General features: G+C 36.9%; 1 protein-coding gene across 1 annotated transcript in view; it reads left to right on the top strand.

The window, feature by feature from the left end:
- Positions 1 to 22,906, top strand: part of LOC149552228 (ABC transporter C family member 8-like) — a 32,960-nt gene extending 10,054 nt beyond the window's left edge. The window contains exons 4-11 of the mRNA XM_089789772.1: positions 16,247 to 16,333; positions 16,458 to 17,087; positions 17,170 to 17,334; positions 17,423 to 17,717; positions 19,156 to 19,676; positions 19,764 to 19,827; positions 22,242 to 22,481; positions 22,565 to 22,906. Of these exons, the coding sequence (XP_089645898.1) occupies positions 16,247 to 16,333; positions 16,458 to 17,087; positions 17,170 to 17,334; positions 17,423 to 17,717; positions 19,156 to 19,676; positions 19,764 to 19,827; positions 22,242 to 22,481; positions 22,565 to 22,677 (2,115 nt within the window). The 3' untranslated portion in view covers positions 22,678 to 22,906. The remainder of the gene's footprint in view (positions 1 to 16,246; positions 16,334 to 16,457; positions 17,088 to 17,169; positions 17,335 to 17,422; positions 17,718 to 19,155; positions 19,677 to 19,763; positions 19,828 to 22,241; positions 22,482 to 22,564) is intronic.
- The last annotated feature ends 874 nt before the right edge of the window (positions 22,907 to 23,780 follow it).

The following is a 23,780-nucleotide window of genomic DNA, read 5'->3' as shown; positions in this document are numbered from 1 at the left end:
GCCATTGAAGAATCTAAGGATTTGACAATACTCTCTATTGATGAGTTAATGGGGTCGCTTTTATCTCATAAATCTAGAATGAATAGAAATGATAGTTCTTTGTAGATTGCTTTTAGATCACAGGTATCTTTTGGAAGAGGAAGAGGAAGATCAAACTACTGAGGAAGACAAAGAGGTAGAAGCATAGATGGACATGTAAATCCAAATCAAGAAAAAAAAACAAAGCAATCCATTCAGAGTTGGAACGGAGGATGTGGCAAAAGTTCATTCCAACACCCATCATCAAGGTTTGATAAATCTCGAATTCAATGTCATTATTGTAAGAGATTTGGTCATTGTGCAAGTGAATGTAGAAAGAAACAAGAAGAGATTGAAAACAATGGTGTTAATTACTCAGATGTATCTAATAACAATTCGAGAAGTTTATTCATAACTTGTAATGTTGCTCAAGAAAGTTGTAGTGATATATGGTTCCTAGATAGTGGATGTAGTAACCATGTGACTAGAAATAAAAATTTGTTTGCTAGCTTGGATGATTCTATAAAATCTGAAGTAAAGCTAGGAAATGATAGTAAAGTCTCTATAATGGGAAAAGGTGTTATCAATGTCATGACCAAAAATGGAGGAAAAAGATATATTCTTGATGTATACTTTGTGCCTGGATTAAAACACAATCTCATTAGTGTTGGTCAACTAGTACAAAAAGGTTACAAAGTTTCTTTTGATAATGATGTTTGCAAAATCTTGGATAGAAATCCTAGTGGCAGGTTAATTGCAAGGGTCAACATGACACAAAATCGAATGTTCCCCCTGCAAATTCATTGCATTCAAGGAGGAAAGGAAGTTAGATTCAAGACAGTATTTTCAGATCAATCATGGCTATGGCATTTGAGGTATGGTCATGTTCATTTTGATGCTTTGAGCTTGTTACAAAAAAAAAATATGGTGAAAGGATGGCCTCATATAGTGAAACCAACAAGTTCATGTGGAAGTTGTATTTTGGCAAAACATAGAGAAAGCTTTCTAGTAGGAGGTTCATATAGAGCAAGAGCACCATTAGAACTAGTTCACACTAATATATGTGGGTCTGTGCAAACTCCATCATTAGGAGGAAGTATATATTTCCTAGAATTTATTGATGATTTTAGCAGGAAGACTTGGATATACTTTCTCAAACAAAAGAGTGAAGCTTTTGAAAAATTCAAGGAGTTAAAAAACTTTGGTTGAAAAACAAAGTCGTCTCTACATCAAAGCATTATGATATGATAGAGGTGGTGAATTCAATTCTAATGAATTTCTAGAATTTTGCAGATGTCATGGTATTAAGAAGCAATTTACCACGAGGTACACACCACAACAAAATGGTGTAGCAGAAAGGGAGAACAGAACCATAATGGAAATGGCAAGGAGAATGTTAAAGGCCAAAAATTTATCCAATGAGTTTTGGGCAAAAGCAATAGCATGTGTTGTGTACATCTTGAAGGGGAGTCCTCCAACGAGTGTTAAGAAAAAAATTCCACAAGCAACATGGAATGGTAAGAAACATAATGTGTCCCATTTTAGAGTTTTTGGATGTGTTGCTTATTCATTGGTGCCATTTGAATTGAGAAGGAAATTAGATGATAAAAGTGAAAAATGTATCTTTATTGGTAATAGTGAGGAATCAAAAGCTTATAGATTTAAATTTGAAGAAGATTTATGGGATGGAAATGCTAACAAACAACTCACAAGAGAAGCACCAATATTGCAAAGTGCACATGAATTAAAAGAAGAAGGTACTCAAACACCACCAAGTACTCCACCAAATAAATTGGTGCAAGGAGCCTCACCTCTAGGTTCAAATGTAAGTGATGAATCATATTCTACATTCTCAAGACCAAGGTACAAAGGTAAGAAGACAAGAAGCTTAAAAGAGATATATGATCAAGAAGAAGAGAATGTAGACATATACTCAAATTTTGCTTTATTTTCCTGTGATCCATTGTATTTTGAAGAAGCAATTAAAGAAGATAAATGGATCAAGGCAATGAATGAAGAAATTGACTCTATTGAAAGAAATAAAACATGGGAATTAATGGATTTACCTAAAGGAAACGAATGTATAGGATTCAAATGGGTCTACAAAACTAAATTTGATGCAAGAGGTGAAATTGTTAAGCATAAGGCAAGGCTAGTTGCTAAAGGTTTTTCACAGCAATATGGGGTTGATTATAATGAAACATTTGCTCCAATTGCTAGACTTGACACAATTCGAACTATTTTAGCAATAGCTGCACAAAATGATTGGAAAGTATATCAAATGGATGTAAAAACAGCTTTTTTGAATGGTTTTCTTGATGGAGAAGTGTATGTTAAACAACCACCTGGTTATGATGTTTGTGGGCATGAAAGCAAGATATATAAACTAAACAAGGCACTTTATGGTTTGAAACAAGCTCCAAGGGCTTGGTATAAGAGGATTGATTCATACATGATAAGTAATCAATTCAATAGAAGTAACAGTGAGCCCACGTTGTATGTCAAGACTAATAAGGAAGGTCAGATTTTGATTGTGTGTTTGTATGTTGATGACTTGATATTCATTGGAAATCTATCAATAGACATGTTCAAGTCAGAAATGATGAAAGAATTTGAAATGACAAATTTGGAGTTCATGAGATATTTCTTAGGTATTGAAGTTATTAAATGTGACAAAGGTATCTTCATTTGTCAATCCAAGTATATAAATGATGTTTTGACGAGATTTCAAATGATAACTTGTAATCCAACATCAACTCCAATTGCAATAGGAACAAAACTTAGCAAAGAGGAAAAGGGCTCAAATGTTGATCCAACTATGTTTAAAAGACTTGTTGAAAGTTTAACGTATATGACAGCTACAAGGCTAGATATCATGTATGGTGTGAGTTTGATCTCAAGGTTCATGGAATCACCACAAAATTCTCACTAGCAAGTTGGAAAAAGGATATTGAGATATGTTGCAAGAACAACAGGATATGAAATCCTATATTCCAAAGCTATCAATTTTGGTTTGATTGGTTATACTGACAGTGATTTTGCAAGAAGCATGGATGACAGGAAGAGTACTTCCGAATATATCTTTGACCTTGGATCAAGAGTTGTATCATGGGCATCAAAGAAGCAACCTATAGTTACAATCTCATCAGCTGAAGCAGAATATGTAGCTGCCACTTCCACATCATGTCAAGCAGTATGGATGCGTCGAGTTTTTCTCGATCTTCACCATCATCGGGAGGAACCAACACCAATCCTTTGTGACAACAAATCAACAATTGCATTATCCAAGAATCGTGTATTTCATAAAAGGAGCAAACATATTGATACAAGGTACCACTTCATCAAGCAGTTGGTCAACAATGGAGAAATCTACCTTGAGTTCTGCAACTCTAAAGATCAATTGGCAGATATTTTCACTAAGGCATTACCAAAAAGTAACTATGAATATCTACGAGAGAAAATGGGAATTATTGATGTAAAATTTGTTAATGGTAGAAATTAAGGGGGAGTGTTGGTGGTATGTTTTTTACCAACTGCCCACCAACCGTCCGGAGTAACTGCTCACCTCCCACCATCGTTGATAGCAATCAATCTGTCGCCTAAGTCATTCCAGCCGCTTGACTTAGCCGCCCATAATGAATGCATTATATTAATATAAGTGTGGTAGAATTCTAGACAGTTCTCAGACCTCTATAAATAGAGGCTTATTGTAATGTATTCAACAAGGCAGTAAAGCAATAAATTAGTTTCTTTCTTGTGTATTTGTCTTTCATTATTGCCTTCACAGGCTTCGAGAATTTGGTCCAAACATCAAATGGTAATCGATGGCTTTTTGTATGAAGAATTATATCGGTCCCTTGCTATCTGTGGCTACTCCACATGTCGTATTTCTTCAACTTGTAGGCATCTCTCCATTAATCACGTTGATAGCCCATCCTTGTATCGTTCTCGATGTTTTGAAGACTCCAGATGGTATACTGGTTGAAATCTGATATTGTTTGATTATGTCATGGGTATCCAGACCACCTGCCATTAATCATAATTCATATGTGCTCATGTCCCTTTTACATTTGGGGATTTACGGTAAGGATATTGAAGACAAGTATTGAATTCTAACATCATTGTGTAAGTGTTGTGCTATGAAGTCAAATTTTCCTTCCGCCGTGGCTTCCACATATTTGTTTGTCGAGCATCATCCACGAGCACATATGCTCTATATTATATTTTGATAGTATTGGTTCCACTTTTCCATATTAAACTCACTCACACACACACACATAAATATGTGTATGTGGGGGGGACATATATTATTCTCCATTTCTTGTTGTGTATTCCTCACAAATTCATTCTTTGACAGATGCCATGACTTTGTCATGATAATAATAATTTTGATTTAATCGTTTGTCCATAATATTAATGCCCCTTGGTTGTTGTTGATGCCACAATGGCTTTTCTATATCAAAGACGGCTTGCTTCATATTCTCGGGTTTGTGTTCCTCGGCAACTTCAGTATATCAATTAGTTTGACGATGATTTTAAATCTCAAGATGAATCTGGATTTAATAGTTATTCTTCATGTGTGGGATATCATATCACCTAGTGATGACTCGAATATATCCCTTACACTTTATAAAATTATGCTTCTAGCTGCTATGTATATCTGTTCATATCAGACATACTCCAAACATGCTGACTTGGAGCACTTCTCATCATTTTCACCATGTGTAGTAGTTACTCTGTCCAATATACATCTTCAGATTTGATTGTTGCTCCATTCGAACCTTGCTTAGTTTTAGTCACTATTTTAATACTTGTCTACAAATACACTATCTCCATCATCAACTTTTCTCATATACGAGCCAAATTTCAACAGGACTACTGATAATATCTCCTTAATTGCTGCTATCTCTGATATCACTGCTGCTTTTATGAAGGTCAAGTTTTGTGGGTTTATTGATTTTAGTAGAGACAATATAAATATCCAGTTGCTCCTCCTATTAGCCTTTACACCAGTATTATTGCTTTACTTCATATTAATCTAATCATGGACTTCAATATATATTTCATATATAGGCATTTTCTGATCATATCTAAAATCTGCCAAAGAATAAGGAGCTGAAGCAATTCTTCTGAAGAAAATACACCAGTAATTCAAGAATTTAAGAGTCTGGAATCTGGATATGAACCTTTTCCACTTGCCCAATATGTATTTGCAGTAAAGAGCCATATAGACATCTAGGCTAGAACAGAATAGATTTCTGAGAAAGGAATTTCATCAGACCAATTCATTATGATTGGAAGCTTTATCTCAACCTTATATACTAATAATTGTCGCTTCATTCCTCGAGACAATCTAGGATTTTTCATATTCATCTTCTCATGATATTTGACATCAATAATTACTTATTTTCATGTCTCTACATCATAAACGGAGGTCTTTATTTTTGGCAAAAAAAAAATAGGGCTCCATCAGACTCTACCAAAACCAACAATATTCAGGTGAGAATTATCACCCGAATACACCTTCCCACTATCAAATTCTTTATGCTTTGAAAACCAATTTCTATAAGATGTCATGTGGAAAGAAGCACTTGAATCTATTAACCACGCATCTTCTGATGCATGTGTTGCCAAGGTTGCAACAAAAGCATCTACATCATCTTGAGAGGATTTTACGAAGTCAGAACAGAGATATTTTTTTACCTTTCTTTTTCTTCTCCTCCTTGCACTCTTTTCGAAGATGACCAAGTTTGCCACAGATCCAACATTTTGCCTTGGACTTCTTACCAAGAGACTTCGATTTACCCTTGTCCTTTTTCTTGCCTTTCTCCGTTGTTCTACCACAAGCAACTAGGGCCTCTTTAGCCATCTCAAAAAAAATCTTCATGTCTCTTTAGAAATCAACAAACCAACCACATCATCCAATTTTGAAAGTGGTTGTGCTTCCAATTGTCACAACAAGGTGATCCCATGAGTCCAGCAAAGAGCATAACAAAAGCATGCATTTATCTTGATCATCAATCTTATCACTAACAAAATTCAATTGAGCAACTAGCATATTAAATGCATTTAAGTAATCAGCAACAGAATCTTCTTCCCCCATCCTCAAAGGATACAACTTCCTTCTCGGGAATAATTTATTTACCAAGAATTTACCCTGATAACTATCACCAAGCTTCTTCCAAATATCAGCTGCAATCTTTTCTTTATGGAAATTAACCAACACCGAATCAGGCAAACAAAGCATTATCAAACCCTTGGCTTTTCGATCTATCTTTTCCCAATCATCCCATGATGTAGCTTGGGGTTTCGTTGAAGAAACCACAGCCCATAGATATCTATCTACAAGCGTGTCTTCCATTCTGAGTTTCCACAACTCAAAATTGTTGCCATTAAATTTATCCATCTCTACTCTGTTGGATGTGCTTGCCATATCTAACCTGCAATAAGATTATGAGAATTCCTCTACAAAACTCTCATTGAAACTAGATCAGCACAAAAAACCATTCTACCCAATAACAATAACAAAGTTGGCCAAGCTGAAATTACTAATGGCGAGCGGTAGCGAGATCGGTGAGAGTTCGAGCGGGAATAGGATTTTGAATCCCCCTTGTACCTGGAGAACAGTTTGGGAATCTCCCTGTCAAATCTTGGGATGATGGCGAATCTAGGGATGCGGATGATGGCAGGTTCCTGGGGGATGCAAGGGGGGGGGGGTGCCAAACAAAATAAAAAATGATCTAGCTTGTTTGGGATTCGACCCATAGGAAACTCTGCTTTTCCGCCAGTTAAAGACATTTCAGCGAAGGAGAAAGGTAAGTTTTCTATTGAGATTCCTAATCAGATTATTGATAGAAACATCTCTTGTATGGAGTCTACCCTGGTTGGGCGTTTCATTGGTGCACGGCCTAATATTGAAGATGTGCAGGCTTTTGTGCGGAGAAAATGGTGTTTGAAGGGTCAAGTGGATATTTCTGCTATGGCTAAAGGCTGCCTTTCTTTTTGTTCCTCTTGTGATGAGGATAAGAGAGATATTTTGTGTAGTAGTCCTTGGGTTATGGGGAAGCATACCATGCTTCTACAGAAATGGACCCCCAATCTTTACTCCTTGGATGATTCAACTATTCAAGCTCCTGTATGGGTGAAACTTCATGGTCTCCCTCTTGAGTTCTAGATCGAAGATGTTTTCAAAGGCATAGCCAACACCTTCGAGGAACTTCTCTCTTTAGATCCGGTGACGGTTTCTAGGAGGAGATTGAACTTTGTCAAGTTTTGTGTTGGAGCATCCCGTGGGATAGAACTCCCAGAATTTATTGCTCTTAAATCTAAACTTGGGGTTTGGGCCCAGAGGATTGAATATGAATCTATCCCTTTTGCTTGCTTCCATTGCAAGAAAGCGAGTCAATGGGCTAAGAAATGTCCTTTATTGAAAGGTAAAGCTAATAAGAATGCTAAGAAGAGCAAGAAAATTTGGGTCAAAAAAGCCCAACCTAAAGAGACAGTGTTGGGAGTCGAGGGGCTTGTTCCTCCTAAGGACATTGCCCATTTGGATAGTAGTTGTTCTTCAGTGGGGGAAAAGAAAGATCTATCTAAAGAGTCTGCTGTGGTGACAGTTGAGGTGCTTTCTCCTACTATGAACCAAGCTCATTTGGAAATCCCCAAGGAAGGTCTTAAGGAAGTCGTGGGGCCTGTTCCTTCAAAGGACCTTGCTCATTTGGATAGAAGAAGTGTTGTAGTAGGGGGAAAGACTGTTCAATCCTTAGAGATTGTTGTGGCGACTGCTAAGGTGACTTCTCCTACTAAGAACCAGGATCATAAGGAAATTTCTAGCAATCCAGAGGTTGTAGTGGATGCGGCTGGTCTGGATGTTGTTTCCCACCAAGATTCCCCAGTATTGCATGATATTTCAAAGGAGAATGGGGAGATTTCTGACTTGAGAAATCAAGATGGGGAGGATATTGTTTTGTCAGGTCCCTCAAAGGACCTTAGTGCTGCCTTACCTTTGTCAATGGTGGCTGATTTGGCTAACCCTTCCCTGGATCCTCTGGAGGGTCCATATTTGGAGACTCCTTTTACAGAGGATAGGATTAAGGTTTCTGATGGTTCCCACAAGGAGACTTTACCCCAGGCCCCTATTGTGAAGGATAATTCCTTTGTTAGTGGAGTCGTTGAGGACATTCTCACTATTTCCCATGTTGAGGGAGTAGCTATGAAGAAGGATAGTTTTGGGACCTGTGGGACAGCAGGAGGGAAGAAATCTAGAGGCAGAAGGATTAAAGATGGAGAGAATTTTACCCCAGTGGATACCAACAAGAAGGGAGCCAAAGTTGACCCCAAGCCTTCTAAGGGTAAGATAGCTAAGAATGGTAGTGTTGCCATCAAGAATGGTGATGTTGGGTCTTTGCCATCTTCTGCTGGTAGACCTTCAAATCAGCATAAAAGAATAGCTAAGGCTATTAAGAGTATTGCTGATGGTTGTCAGAGAACTATCCTTGATTCAAAACATTTTGTTAAACTATAAAGATCATATCGTGGAATATTCGAGGGTTAAATAATCTTCACAAACATGATATTTTAAAAAATATGATTAGGGATAATAGACCTGATATTTTTGTTATCCAAGAAACTAAGATACTCAAAGATAAGGTGGAATGTCTCTCTATCTTTAAGGGAGGAAAGATTCTTAGAAGTGACTCTGATGGTGCTTCAGGTGGTTTGGCGGTGTTCTGGATTAACAAATGGATTCAAGGGGAACTCATTTATCAAAATAGAAATATGATGAATGTGCATTTTGTTAATTCTAAGGATAATTTTAGTTTGGTTCTCACTAATGTTTACACCCCTAATACTAAATGGGGGAGGAAAGCTTTGTGGGAAGAAATTTCTAATCAAAGAAAGCTTTTTGCTGAGGATAACTGGTTGGTGATAGGGGATTTTAATACCCCCTTAAAGGAATCTGAAAAAAGGGGAGGTAATCAGTCCATTTTGGACAATAGATTAGATCTTATGCACTTTATTGACTCACATATGTTTCATGATCTTGATTTACTTGGGGTTGAGTATACATGGACGAATAGAAGAGCTGGTAAGGATCTTATTCAGGTTAGACTGGACCGGGCCCTTATCAGCAATGAATGGATTTTGAAGTTTAAATGCTCTCTTAATGCTCAGGTTCAGGTGGGCTCTGATCACTTTCCAATTTTCTTTTTTGCTGACCCTTTTAGTTTTAAAAAGAATTACCCTTTCAGATTTGAAAAAATGTGGACCCTTCATCCTAATTTGGAGATCCTCATTCAAGAGTGGTGGAATATTGATGTCGAGGGTACAGCTATGTTTAGAGTGGCGGCCAAACTGAAAAATGTCAAGAAACACATTAAAATCTGGAATAAAACTACTTGTGGTAATATTTTTTAGAACAAAACCAAGATATTGGAGGAGCTTAAAGACATTCAAAATAAGATTCAAGCTGATGGTTATGAGATGGTCTCTAGGGAAGAAGAGAGCAATAAACTAGTTGAACTTCATGATCTCATTTCTAAGGAGGAGATCTTTTGGAGACAGCGTTCCTGAAAAGTTTTTCTTAAAGAAGGTGACAGAAACACCAAGTTCTTTCATATGACTACCTTGAAGCATAGGATGGCTAATAGAACATCCAAACTCATGACGGCTAATGGTATGACTGATAATGAAGATGTCATTAAAAAGGAGGCCAGGGTGTTCTTTGGTAACTTGCTACAGTGTGACCCAAACTTGAATATGGAAAAGCAGCAAATCTTCTTGGACAATATTCCTTCCTGTATTTCTGAAGCTCAAAACTCAGTCTTGACCTCCATTCCCTCTTCGGATGAGATTTCTAAGACTGTTTTTCTTTTGAGGGTGATAAGGCCCCTGGTCCTGATGGTTTTCCCCTCTTGTTCTTTCATAAATATTGGCATATCATTGGTCTTGATGCTTGTAATGGTGTTAAGGAATTTTTTGGTTCAAGAAATATCCTTAGAGAATTAAATGGGACCTTCATTGCCCTTATTTCTAAGAAGCCGGGTGCTGATAGTTTGGATCAGTTTAGGCCTATCAGTTTATGCAATTCTTTTTATAAGATTATTTCCAAAGTTCTGACTCTCAGAATTCTTTCCATTCTTCCAACTATTATTTCTGGTCAACAAAATGGCTTTGTTCCTGGTAGGCAAATCTTGGATTCCATAATCACGGTTCATGAAAACATCCATTCTTGTGGCGTCTAAGAAAGAAGGGTTTCTGCTTAAGCTTGATCTCTCTAAAGCGTATGATAGAGTTGACTGGAACTTCCTCCTTAGGTGTTTGGCAGCGTTTGGCTTTAATAAGAGATTCAGGGATATTATCTTTATGCTTATCTCTTCAGCTTCCTTTTCTATTCTAGTTAATGCTTCCCCTTCCTCCTTTTTTAAGGCTTCCAAGGGCCTTAGACAAGGAGACCCAATCTCTCCTATTCTTTTTATTATCTTGGCTGAATGTTTGGGAAGATTTATTAATAATATGGTGTTTATAGGAGACTTTGTTGGTCTTAGCCCTTCCTCCTCTGCTCTAGTGTGCTCGCATCAGCAATTTGTGGATGATTCTATTGTCATGGGGGAGGCCTCGGTGAGAAATGCTAGGAATATTAAGAAGGCTTTGACTGACTATGGGGATGCTTCTGGCCAAATCATTAACTGGAATAAAAGTGTGATTTATTTTATTAATGTTAGTGAGGCTAGACAATTTAAGATTAAAAGGATTATTGGGTGTGAAAGTGGATCCTTGCCTGGTACTTATTTAGGGCTACCTTTGGGTTTATCTCCCCCTGATAATTTTTGGAACTCTCTTATTGACAAGATTCACTTGAAACTTGTTGGCTGGAAGGGAGCCCTCCTTGGTCAGGCTGGGAAGGTCATTGTTTTGAAATCTATCCTCCAAAGTGTGCTGCTCTATGCCTCGAGTGTCTTTAAAATCCCGAGAAAGTTTGCACTTGCTATTGAGAAAATACAGAAAACTTTCTTGTGGTCAGGTATGGAGACTAAAAAGAGACTTCCTCTTATTGCTTGGGAGAATGTTTGCATTCCCAAGGGGAAGGGAGGGTTTGGACTTCAAAGGATTTCTTTTATGAATGAACTCTTATTGGCTAAACTTCTTTGGAGATGGCATAAGGAAGAGGGGGAATGGAGGAGTATTTGGGATTATAAATATAATTGGAATAACTTTGATTTTCAGCATCTCCTCCTTTCTGATTCTGATCAAGGGGGATCTCAGATTTGGAAGAATGCTCAGAAATCTAAACACATTTTAAGGAAAGGAGTCAAATGGAAGGCTGGAAATGGGTTGAAGATACTTTTTTGGGAAAATATTTGGATTTTGGATTACCCCCTTTGTGAGGATCCAAGATGGAATGGGTTTATGGAGGAGTGCAAGACTCAGTTTGGTACTCTGGTTAGTGATTACTAGAAGAATGACTCATGGGTGAATATTCTTAGCATGGATTTGAATCTTGCTGAGCTCGCTAATTGCTTGAATGCTTATTGTCTGAACCATGAAGATGATGTTCTAATTTGGAAAAAGGATCCTAGTGGTGTGTACTCTACTTCGTCAACTTTTGCTAATTCTTTTGAAGATTATGAGGTTCCCTGCTGGGCAATGGCTTGGGTAAAAAGTACGACTCCTAAAATTAATATCTTTTTTTGGATCCTTTTGCAAAACAAAATTTTAACCCTTGATAATCTCAAGAAGAGAGGATTCTTCATTGTTAATTGGTGTGTTCTTTGTAAGAATGATGAGGAATCGGTGGATCATTTAATGTTCCATTGCCCCTTTAATACAGAGGTTTGGGATAAAATTTGGGACTTAATGAATATGGACTAGGTCCCTCATGCTACTATCCAGTTGTTCTTTTTGTCTTGGAAAGCTCTTTCTAAGAACCCTCTGATTATTAAATTGTGGGATTTTATACTTCCTTATCTTTGCTGGGGGGTTTGGAAAGAACGTAATAATAGGATCTTCAAAGGAGTGGAATCCAACTCTATTCAGGTTTTCCATAAAATCAAGGTCCTTCTGCATGAAAATATCAAAATTTGCAATAAGGGACAGCAACCTTCTAATGATTGGGATGTGGGGATGATGAATAATTGGAATATAAGGAGCCTGATACTGGATGTAAAGGATCCTAACCCAAGGGAAATTGCTAGATGGGATTGTCCTCCGACTAATTGGTTTAAGTTGAACTTCGATGGGGCCTCGAAAGGGAATCTGGGCCTTGCTGGTTGTGGAGTGGTGATTAGGAATTCTAATGGTGATTTTGTTGGTGGTATGGCTATACCTTTGGGGTGTCAAACCAATCATGTTGCGGAAGCCTCAGCTGCTCTTTATGGTCTTATGTATGCCAAAGACCTAAATCTAGTTAATATTTGGATTGAAGGTGACTCCCTCAACATTATAAATTGCTTAAAGAAGATAAATCCACCATCATGGAATATTAGTAACATTATATTTAAGGCTGGGGATATTATTAATTCTTTTCAAAATTGCATTATTTCCCATAATTATAGGGAAGCAAATGGCTTAGCCGATTGGGCTTCCAATGTGGCATGTTATAATGATCAAAAAATCATATGGGATACATATGCCACTTTACCTGCTAATGGCCACGAGTTTGTCAAGCATGACAAATGGAAATCCCAACAAATATCTTTTAATAATGACACTGTCAGGGAATTATGATTTTTACCTCTTTGTAGTGAAGTGGGCTATTATTTTTGGAAATGCGGGCAGCTCGCACGGATTATGGGTTATTTCTTTCTATCAGTGTTCAATCTGTGGTGATTGCAGGGTGATTGGGGTTCTGCAATGTGAGGAAACCAGAGCCTCATCTTGCAGAGAGTTTGGGGTTTCTCAGTCAAAGCAATTTAGGGTGTTTGTTGCAGAGATTATGGGGGGAAAGTGGAAATAGGTCGAACCGCCTAGTTGTGCGGAATGGAAGAATAAACCAAAGGTTTGGGATATCGTCAGGCTTGGCAATTTTACCAGCTACATGGAGAGACTTAAAGGAAATAATCCTGCTATCACACACCAGTTTGTAAAATCTTGGAAGGATGGCTCGATTTTGGTCGGGAATCAGAAGATGGAGGTAACGATTGAGACCATTGTGGAGGCTACTGGGTTGGATTTGGACAGGATGAATTTCTACAGGGAAAGGAAGATATCGGACAAGGCAATTGATGATTTTGTTGAGACCGAACAGGAAAGAAACCGTCTGGTTAAGATAGGTACTTCTTACTTTAACCCGACTTCTGTGTCTCGTCCGTGGCGGTTTATTTTCTTTGTCATTATGGAATATGTAACTTTGGATGGTCAATATACCAAATTGTATGGTTATCACTTTGTGCTTGCAAATCATTTTCGACATAATATTAGGGTGAATTTTCCTTCCTACTTGTTGCAATCTCTTGCAATTTCTACTCAAGCCATTCAGCGTGACCCAACTGGGGAACATGTATGCCATGAAGGGCTTATGATTTTGATCATGAATGTGCTCAAATCTAAAAAAATCCAAAAACCTAGGAATTTTAAAGTGGAAGATCAAGATACGGAAGGGAGTATTCAAGAAAAAGGCTATGACTTTGATACACAAGATGAGGCTGAAGGAGGTCTGGCTAGCCCTAAAATTGGTTCCAGTGACGGCAATAAGAAAAAGAAGAAGAATATTGAGAAGGAGGATTCTGACCGGGAGAGGGAAAGTGATTTTGTTGAAGAAATTGTTCGCGAGCACATCAAAAACAAGGGAGGCAATAAAAGTAAAGGTAAGGGTTGTCTAGATGAGAGAGAGTCTATGCATTCTGATGATGAGCCTTTGGCTCATCGCTTGGAGAGGAAAAAGAAGCCTGCGCAGTATCATGTCAATAAAAATGCTAAGAAAGTTAAAAATGATTCTGATGCTGATATTGATGAGCAGGGATCTAAATCTAAAGGGGGTGATAGTGGGTTAGGGTTTTCTAAAGGTATGTTTGGCAACCTGGGCTCTATTCGAAAGGACATAGGCATCTTAAAGCATAAAATGTTTTTGCTTAACAAGGAAATGGAACAATTTTTCAAAACGGCAAGAGGGGAAAGAACTCTAGGACAGCATATTGACAAGCTCTCGGAGGTCATAGGAAATGTTGAGGAAGTTAAAAATTTGATGCATAAGATTCCTATGTTGGAAGCTAAACAGAGGGTTATGGACAAGGATAGTAGTAGTGTCCAAGGGAAGGTGTCAAAACTTGAATCCAGACTGGGCAACATGGACAAACAGCTTAAGCAGATGGTGGAAAATGTTTCTACCTTCCTGAAGAAGAATGTGGTAGGTAAAGACCAGGATTCTCCCTTGGGGGCTGATTCTCAAGGACCAAGTATGCGTACCCGGGCCCATTCGAAGAAGATTGAGGAAACTAGTAGGAAAGACGAAGTCAAAGCTGCTGCTGAAACCATGCATTCTCTGGTGGACCAGGCGGTGAATCTAATCAACACTCCTTAACTGGTCGGTTGCTATTCCTTTGCTGGACTTTTGCTGTTTTTTCCAGCACTGTCCTCTATGACCTCTTTTTTGTTGTCTGAGATCTGTTTCATGCTTGGTCTTGGTTTCTTTTCTCTGTAGTTCTTTTCTCTTGCTTGTTTCCAGAACTCTGTTGTTGTATAGGTTTCGGGTCCTTTAAAACTTGCTTTTACTTAATCAAAACAAAGTTGGCCAGACATATGCGAAATAACGCTTCCAAATGCTAAATCTAACTGGAGATATATGATGAAATTTCTCACAAATCTTTGAACTATTACAAATATACTCATAACACCAAACATATGTGGCAAAACCCCTTCAAGAAAAAAACCACTCTAAACCCAGACCCAATTGTATTATCAACAACAAGACAGTTACAATACAATCTCCAAAGCCAATGCTCTTGAAGAGTTATCAGTTGTAATATCTAAATCCAAAATAATTTTGGCAGCATAACAATGCTCTTCAAACACTTCTCTCTCTAACAACTCTCTTCAACACATTGTATTTATAGAATTTTCGTGCAAAATGAAACAATTTCTAAAGTGTCTACATTCAATGTATTTACAACTTATTTAAAAAAAATCTTTGTGCACAACTCTTGCATTAAAAAAAAGCCAAGAGAAAATGCCAATAAGAAAAACAAACTTTCTATTTTTTTGCTCCAAGTCTATCCTAGTGGAAGATTTGGTCTCATTAAGCATCTTTTCTAAAATGCATAAATAAAAAACAATAAAACACGATAAGGTTAAGTCACCTTATCCCAACATTTCTCAGCCTTTACAGAAATGTGTCGGTTGTACTAGCAGCTGCCCTAGCAGAGTTCTTTTCGACGAGGAACCTAAATATAGTATCACCTGAGCTGTTGTCTGACGGTGTAGGAAGAACTCTCATCCTCCCTTTCTTGTGGTGTCAGTTTTGGCTTGATCTGGAAGGCAAAAAGCCTGTGTGCTTTGTTTCTTAAGTTCTTTTTTTTGTCAGTACCTTTTGTGCTGATATAGTGTTGTCGATGGCCTGTTAGTCTGTTCGAGGGCTTTATTTTCTTTGTAATGAGTCAGCCCCCTTGTTTTGACTGTTGTTAGTATCAAAAACAACAGCATGGCAATGTAGCATAAAACATGATGATGTAGACCTCAAATTTTAATTTAAACAATAAATTTGTTTACTGTTATAAAATGTTAAATTTCATTCAAAAAATGACATGTAAGCTTGAAAAATTTAACAATAAAATATACAACTACGAAGTGCTCTCTCTCCCTCCCCTCTCTCTCTGTTTTTTAATGGAGGATTTTATACCATCCACAAGTTAATTTTGTCATTCAATGCAGGACCATGACCCTATGTAGATACCTCTTCAGACAGGAACTAATGACTAAGAAGTATCCATCCTACCAAGATTCTCCAAAACACACCAACCTCTATATATATTTTCAGACAATGAAAAAAAATCATGACCCTTATTAATTGTACTCAACAAATTAAACTACAACCCTTTACTCACTGCTTACATATAAGAAAGGTTTACAAATAACCAGCATTAAAAACTCTTACATTTACTAATCTCAGTTCAGTGTCTGTGTCAATCAATAAAATACATGGGTCAGATCCCAATATATTAAAGTTCTAACAGTGCAGATGTGAAAGTATGGGTGGTGTGAAAAATTGTAATTTCTAATAAATTTAGTATGTTTACAGGATTGTGTGATGGGAGCATTAGCTGAAAAAACAGTAGTTTTAGTGACCCATCAAGTGGAATTTCTTCCTGCTGTCGATACGATCCTGGTATTTATGCATAACCCGCCTCCGTTTCATCAATCTTTTGCAGCCTATCAAAGAAAAGCCTTTATAAATTTCCGTTTCAATGGCTGTTTGAATATCATAAATCTGAATAGTGTCATCTGTGCAGGTGATGGAAGGTGGAGAAATAAAGCAGGCAGGGAGCTATCATCAAATACTAGCAGCAGGGGAAACATTCGAGCAACTTGTGAATGCCCATAAGGAAGCCATGGTTTCTACCAGTAATGATCCCATGAATAACCAGGCTTCTCCACTTGAAGCTGAGATTGGATCCTTGCAACTTGCAAGGATGCAGAATTCAACTGAGCTCATTGTCCAAGAAACTGGAGGAGATATTACACCTAATATGACACAATTGACACAATTGACTGTGGAAGAAGAGAAGGAAATGGGAGATTCAGGATTGGAACCATATATTGACTATATTCGCATTGCAAAAGGAGCATTACTTTCTGTGCTGATTGTCTTTTCGCAAGGAGCCTTTGTTGTTGGGCAAGTAGCAGCCAACTATTGGCTTGCAAAGGCGATCTTGGATCCAAATATTGACAGTGGTGTATTAGTAGGTACATATGCAGGCATTTCACTACTGAGTGGAGCTTTTGTCTATTTAAGATCTCGGCTTGTTGCAGTGTTGGGATTGCAAGCTTCAAAGGCCATTTTCAATGGGATGTTTACTTCAATATTCAAGGCACCCATGGCCTTCTTTGACACCACACCTGTGGGCCGAATTCTTATTAGGGTAAACAGAGCATGCAATGACTTATAATGAATAAAAATTAATATATTCAGACAAAATGATTAACAATTTGTTATTTCAACAGGCATCCTCGGACCTCAGTTTGATTGATTTGGATCTAGCTTGGGGCTTCAACTATGTTTTTTCTTCGGGATCAGAATTATTAGGAATGATATTAATTATTTCTGTAGTTACGTGGCAAGTTCTGGTTGTTGCTGTTCCTGTATTCTTTGTAACGAGGTGGATCCAAGTAAGATCCTTCACTTCTTTTGGGTTTGCCTCATGCTTCTAATCCCAATTGATGCTCTCATTTGTCTCATTTGTTTCAATATTTGCAGATGTATTACCTTGGCTCTGCAAGAGAGCTAATAAGAATCAATGGCACCACCAAAGCACCAGTAATAAACAACTCAACAGAAACAGCGCTAGGAGTAGTCACTATCAGAGCATTTAACATGACAGAAAAGTTCAATGAAAAAAACTTAAAACTTGTTGACACAGATGCAAGTCTCTTTTTCCACACCAGTGCTGCCACTGAATGGCTTATCTTACGGCTGGAATTGCTTGGCAATGCAATCCTCTTTACTTCAGCTATTCTCCTGGTTTCACTGCCGGCAAGCACCATATCTCCTGGTACAACTCCATTCAGTATCAAGTCAAATCTAAACTGTACATTAAGCTTTGACTTATTTAGGTATCATTTAAATTGCACTCATTTTCTAATAAGATTTAGAATTAATTTGTATGGACCAATTAAAACTTGAATTTATGACTTCCTATTAAAGCACTTATTTCTCCCTCTTTGACCAGATCAACACTGATTATAGTATATCTTTGTTAGAAGAATGCTCTACTAACTGAGTTTTTGGCCCCTCTTTAACCAGCTCTTACCCAGCCTACCACTGGTTTGAGCAGGTCTGATTTCTAACATCCCCTTAAACTATACCACCGATGCTTGAGGATTCTAATCTGCATTTTGATACTACATGTTGGCTATGGTCCATATGAGCCAGCTTAAACTAGAACCTAAGATCTTCTTAGTTAAGACTCAAATCTAGGATTTTCCATTTGCTATTGCAATGTTCTATCAAGTTATCAACATCTCTTTGACCATTGCATTGTCAACCTTGGTGTGGCTTATTTCCACCAAGGCCTACCAATCTGTGTTGTCAGAGACGCAATGGAAAGGAGGCATTTCACATTTCAATGACTGAAATGTATTTCTCTGTCACAAATGATGGTTTCCCGTCTAGGCATTTCCAAGCCGATGCAAAAATTCTAAATCATTTTCGTTGAGGAAGCAAAAATTGTTGCTGCTTTGAAATTCATTTATCAAGAATGTAATTTCTCCATTTAATGCAACTTTTAAATATTCCATATCTTGTTACGTTTGTGTAATCATTCCATTTTTCATTTCTCATTTCTAGTAACATAACTAACTATTAGTGTGATGTTCCATAAGTTTCAAACACAGGGACATACAGATGAAAGAATGCATTTTCAGGATGGGAATATTTTAAGCCAATATAGGAACAGCTTGAGACGACAAATAGAACAGTTATATAATATATAAGTATTTTGACATAGATATTAATATCTTAATAATCTTTATATTGATAAATAAAAGATATTTTTTCACAACAAGTCAGGTTGTAATATTAATATTAGGATTTAACTCTGTAATTTTTCACAATTGAATCCTGATAACAATATCACAATCTTTATAATATCAAAATATGAATGTATTCTTGTGAATAATTAATCTATATACTTCTATTAAAATCCTAATAAATTGCTCAAAGTAAATAGTGTTCATAATCTCAAACATGAGACTACCTCTGAAGCTGTCCCCTCCTCAGTGTGGACATAGGACAGAAAACCCCAAAGACAGCATCCCTATATGGCAGAGATAATTTAAAATGAGCCACAATTACTAAAGAAATGAATGTGATTTAAAATGATCCATCTGTACAAAACAAAGCTTAGAATGTTGTTTTGACCAAAATTTCAAAAATCTGGTTTATGCATTAAATGTAACAGGCCCTCTAACAACAGGTTGTACAAATTGCAGGTTTTGCTGGGCTTGCACTCTCATATGCGCTTTCCCTTACATCTTGCCAAGTGTTTTTTGTTCAATGGCAATGCAATCTTGCAAACTTTGTGGTTTCTGTGGAACGTATAAAGCAATACATGAATCTGCCATCAGAAGCGGCAGCAATCATCAAGAGCAATAGGCCTCCCATGTCATGGCCAAACCAAGGCAGAATTGAGTTGGAGAGGTTGAAGATAAGATACCGTCCAAATGCTCCTCTTGTGCTCAAAGGCATCAGCTGTACATTTGAGGCAGGGAAACGAGTGGGAGTAGTGGGCCGCACAGGCAGTGGAAAAACCACTCTCATCAGTGCCTTGTTTCGTCTGGTTGAACCCTCGGATGGAAGAATTCTGATAGATGATATCGACATTTGCACAATTGGCCTGCGTGATCTGCGGTCAAAGTTGAGCATCATTCCTCAAGACCCCACCCTTTTTAAGGGGACAGTACGAAGTAATCTGGATCCTCTCGGTTTATATTCTGACAGTGAAATTTGGAAGGTAATAACTGCTTAAATGCTTGTGTTGTTTTTTCCTTTTTCAAAATCTATGAAAGTCTGACTGCAATATGAAGGTGTTCATCTACAGGCACTGGAGAAATGCCAGATGAGCAAGGCCATCGGAGATCTGCCAAACAAACTTGATTCATCAGGTTACAATATACTCTACCTCTCCTGTGTGATAATTTATTTTATACTGTTAGTCGTTTATAAGTATTCTGTATTTATATTTTTTCAAGCAATTATATAAGAAATCGTTTATGGAAGACTCAGAGAAACAATTTGGAAATCTATCGCACAAATGAGACTAAAATCAAGTGTTTCATACCAATGCAGACACTTGTCGGTACAAATATAATAAATCAATATGAACCAACACAAGCACTTGTGAATACAATAATTCGTTTTGAGCAACCACACTAGAAATCGTCTATAGAAGATCAACAATCACAACTTATAATTCAATTTGCTTATAACCCTCCTTCACCCTGATGAACTAAAAGTAACTAATTTTTAATAACCACATTAGAAACTACCTCCACAGTAAAAGTCAGCTATGAAAGACCATGAATAGCAGCATAGATCTAAATGCTAGCCATTTAGAATTTGAAATTGGGTTTTTACAATGAAAGTTCAATCAATTAAATTCAACTCTTGAGTTATGTCCGATAATTTCTTCAACAATTTACATATTAGACTTTCAGTATTTGAACTTGGATTTTTACTTTAAAAAATAATGCTTTAACCAATTTAATATTCTGTATGATAATTTGTTTTTGATTTAGATGGCAGGGAGAGAGCCCTGAACTCAGATACAACAATCACATACCAGCAGCACAACTTCAGGCCATTACAGCCGGAAGTAGCCTACCATCACTCAAAATAATCAAAAACTAAACGAAGAGTTCTTTGACCACTACCAAATCTACTCATACTACTTCTATCAGTACTATTATCAAAATTCTTAATGCTAGCTAACATCAGCTGCATATTAGCAGAGGGGGTAAAGTATCAGAAATCATTTTAAACATTGTTCCTAGTATTAACAGAGATAGCAATTTTAAACATAGCATTAAAAATAGCATAACAGTTGCAATCCCTTTAGAAAAGAAATTCATTTATATTGAGCAATTGCCTCCCAATCAGTATCATCCTAGTTCTTTATCCAAACACTCTTTTTCAATCTAGTCTTTCCCATGACCATTCCAAGCACCGCTTTCATCATAAAACCATCCAAGATCCTGCAGAAGGAAGTGAAAGCAAAATTGAAGTCATCAGTAGAGATAGTCTTCGGAATAACATTCTCCACTGCAGTGACTCTGTTTTGAAGGGCCCAAATGTAGTTCATAAGGGCAAATTCATTGAGACTCTCCTTCATCTGGGTAGCAGGCTTATGCTTCTCTTTAGCGTCTTCCTTAAAGATAGGGAAGGTACCAACATCATTCACCATATCATCCATATCGTTCAGATTGACAGGGAGTTTCAGCAGATTTTTCCACCTCTGTATCCTCTTCATCTTCAGCCTCCTTCTCATAGTCATCATCATCAGAATTATCGCTTTCGTCTATCTCTTTCAACTCAAACTCCAGGTCCGCTTTCGACACCACCTCTTCCTACATTTTTTTTTCTTACTATTATACTTTTTATTCCTAAGCCTCATAGACTTTCGTTCACCAGAGCTCTAACTCATTTTTCTCACCACTGGAGGAGTCACATTTTTTTCCCTCCCCGAGATCGAGAATCCGTTTCTTTCCCAGAATCATCTTTGTCAAAATCAAAGTAAGTATTTTTGCCTCTAGTTGGTTTTACAAAGTTTGAAAGTAGAAGTTTCATTGAAGGGGCTTTTCTCTTAGGACGGGTGTTATCAAAAAGGGTTTCTTCGAAGGAAACAAAGGATAACAGTTTCTCCTTAGCCACAAAAAGAGCATTTTTCCCCGGCATTTAGGCTTAGGATTCTTCTTTAGCCTGTCAGGGAGCTGTTCACTGCCAAGTAATTAAGTAATTCAATTCTCACCGAGCTGGCAGGGACTTTTTCCAACTGCGAGTAAATAAGGCACCTAATCGTACAAGAAGAGTTACCAAAAACATACCGGTCCAGGATGTAGATAAGCCACTGGTGGAGAGGAGGAGAATCCCATTGTTAATGGAATTGGTAAGGGAGGAAAGAAAGAAGAACACATTAATTTTCTCACCATTGCGAATATGATTCAGAAAAGGGAAATGGTAACCATGATAGGAGGAGAACCTACCCTATAAAGTGAAATACTTTCATAATGTATAATAATTTGTTAAACAGTTTATGAACTAGACTTTTAGAAATTGAACTTGGCCACATGAAAATTCAGCACTTTAACCAAGATCCTCAACTCTTGAAGCACTCTGTGTGATAATTTATTGAACAATTTACATACTAGACTCTTAGAATTTGAACTCAAGCTCCCACAGTAAGAATTTAATGTTTTAAGCAATTAACCTCCACTGTCCAATTCTGTCCTGATAAATTGTTAAACAGTTTAATGTTAAAAAGAGGTTCAGTACTCACCAGTTTAGGCATTGCACCACGCAGTGAGTCAGGAAGGAGAAAACTGGAGTGCAGGACAAAGGCAGCTCTTGTGTTTGGGTCGCGTTTTGCTGAAACGCAACCGCATTCTGGTGCTGGATGAGGCAACTGCTTCTATTGATTCTGCAACGGATTCCATCCTCCAGAAAGTTATTAGACAGGACTTTCAGAGCTGCACAGTGGTAACAGTTGCCCACAGGGTACCCACTGTTATTGACAGCGATATGGTTCTGACTCTCTCAGATGGTATGTTTTCAATATTTTCGAATTTCTATTTCCTTTTCGTTCCAGCTTGTAATGATACTCGTTGATGGGCGACTCGTTTGCAGGCATGGTTGCAGAGTACGGGAAGCCAACAACGCTTCTAGAAAACAAATCGTCCTCGTTTGCAAAGCTTGTTGCCGAGTACTGGTCCAAATGTAGTCTTACCGATTACATGTGATTTTCTCTCTCCCTCACCAGCCAATTTTCTTCTCATAAATCATATGTAACTCAAGCCCCCTTCAATAGGAGGCTCCAAATCACGTACATTGAGCCCGCCAAAAACCAAAGAGCCCGACACCGATTTCTGTATTGCAATTGTTTTGAATTGAAACATTTTATGAGTATATTAACTATATTTCAAATATAACAGTATAATAGTATATACGAACAAGAGACACAAAGAGTTCAAAAAGAGAATGATATTGTAAGGACAAGTAAAAAGAGAATGATATTATAAGAATAAGTAAAGATAGGATGATATAAAGAATTGAAGGGAATTTAAAAGTATTAATAATTATATTATTTTAAGAAATATATAAATAATAATAAAAATTATATTATATAAATGAACTACTTATTTTTACTAATTTAAATATAAGTTAAAATATTTAATTTTAAAAAATAGATTGTTGATTATTTCATTCAAGCGATCAAAATATCTAGTAAATTATATTATATAAATGAACTATTCATTTCTACCAATTCAAATATAAGTTAAAATATTTAATTTTAAAAAATAGATTGTTGATTACTAAATTCAAGCTACTAGAATATCTAGTAAGTCTGAGGGGTAGTATTAGTTTTTTTTTTTTTTATCGGTAAGAAGCGGCCAAAGTTAATTATTATTATTTGTTGTGATTAATTATTATGATTATAAATTAAGCTTGAGTAGATTTGAACCCAAGATCTCCAGATAAGAGACTCACAATTTACTGTTGTGTTGTAGGCTCTTGCCTAGGGGTAGTATTAGTTTTACAATTTGTAAATTGGTATAAAAAAAATTAGAGCAAGATTGTAAAATAGTAGCTAGTAAAACATAGTGTAAACCTTTTTAAAAATAGCATTTTACAATGTCAGAAATAAACATCAATGTAAAACTAATAGATATATTTAAAATAAGATATAGATATATTTAAAATAAGATAAATAAAACATTTAACTCTCGGTAAGGAAAATAGATTGTGATAATTAATATTGATTGGACATTCATTTTTTTTCAAAGTTGTGTGAGGTGGAAGATGAAAATTATTTTTTAAAAAAATCCAATCAACTTGTCACAAA

Source organism: Cupressus sempervirens, chromosome 6 (assembly GCF_028749045.1).
Source record: "Cupressus sempervirens isolate cs-2001-9-10 chromosome 6, ASM2874904v1, whole genome shotgun sequence".
Lineage (NCBI taxonomy): Eukaryota > Viridiplantae > Streptophyta > Pinopsida > Cupressales > Cupressaceae > Cupressus > Cupressus sempervirens.
The sequence above is the reverse complement of the archived record's forward strand: the minus strand, read 5'-3'. Positions and strand labels throughout refer to the sequence as shown.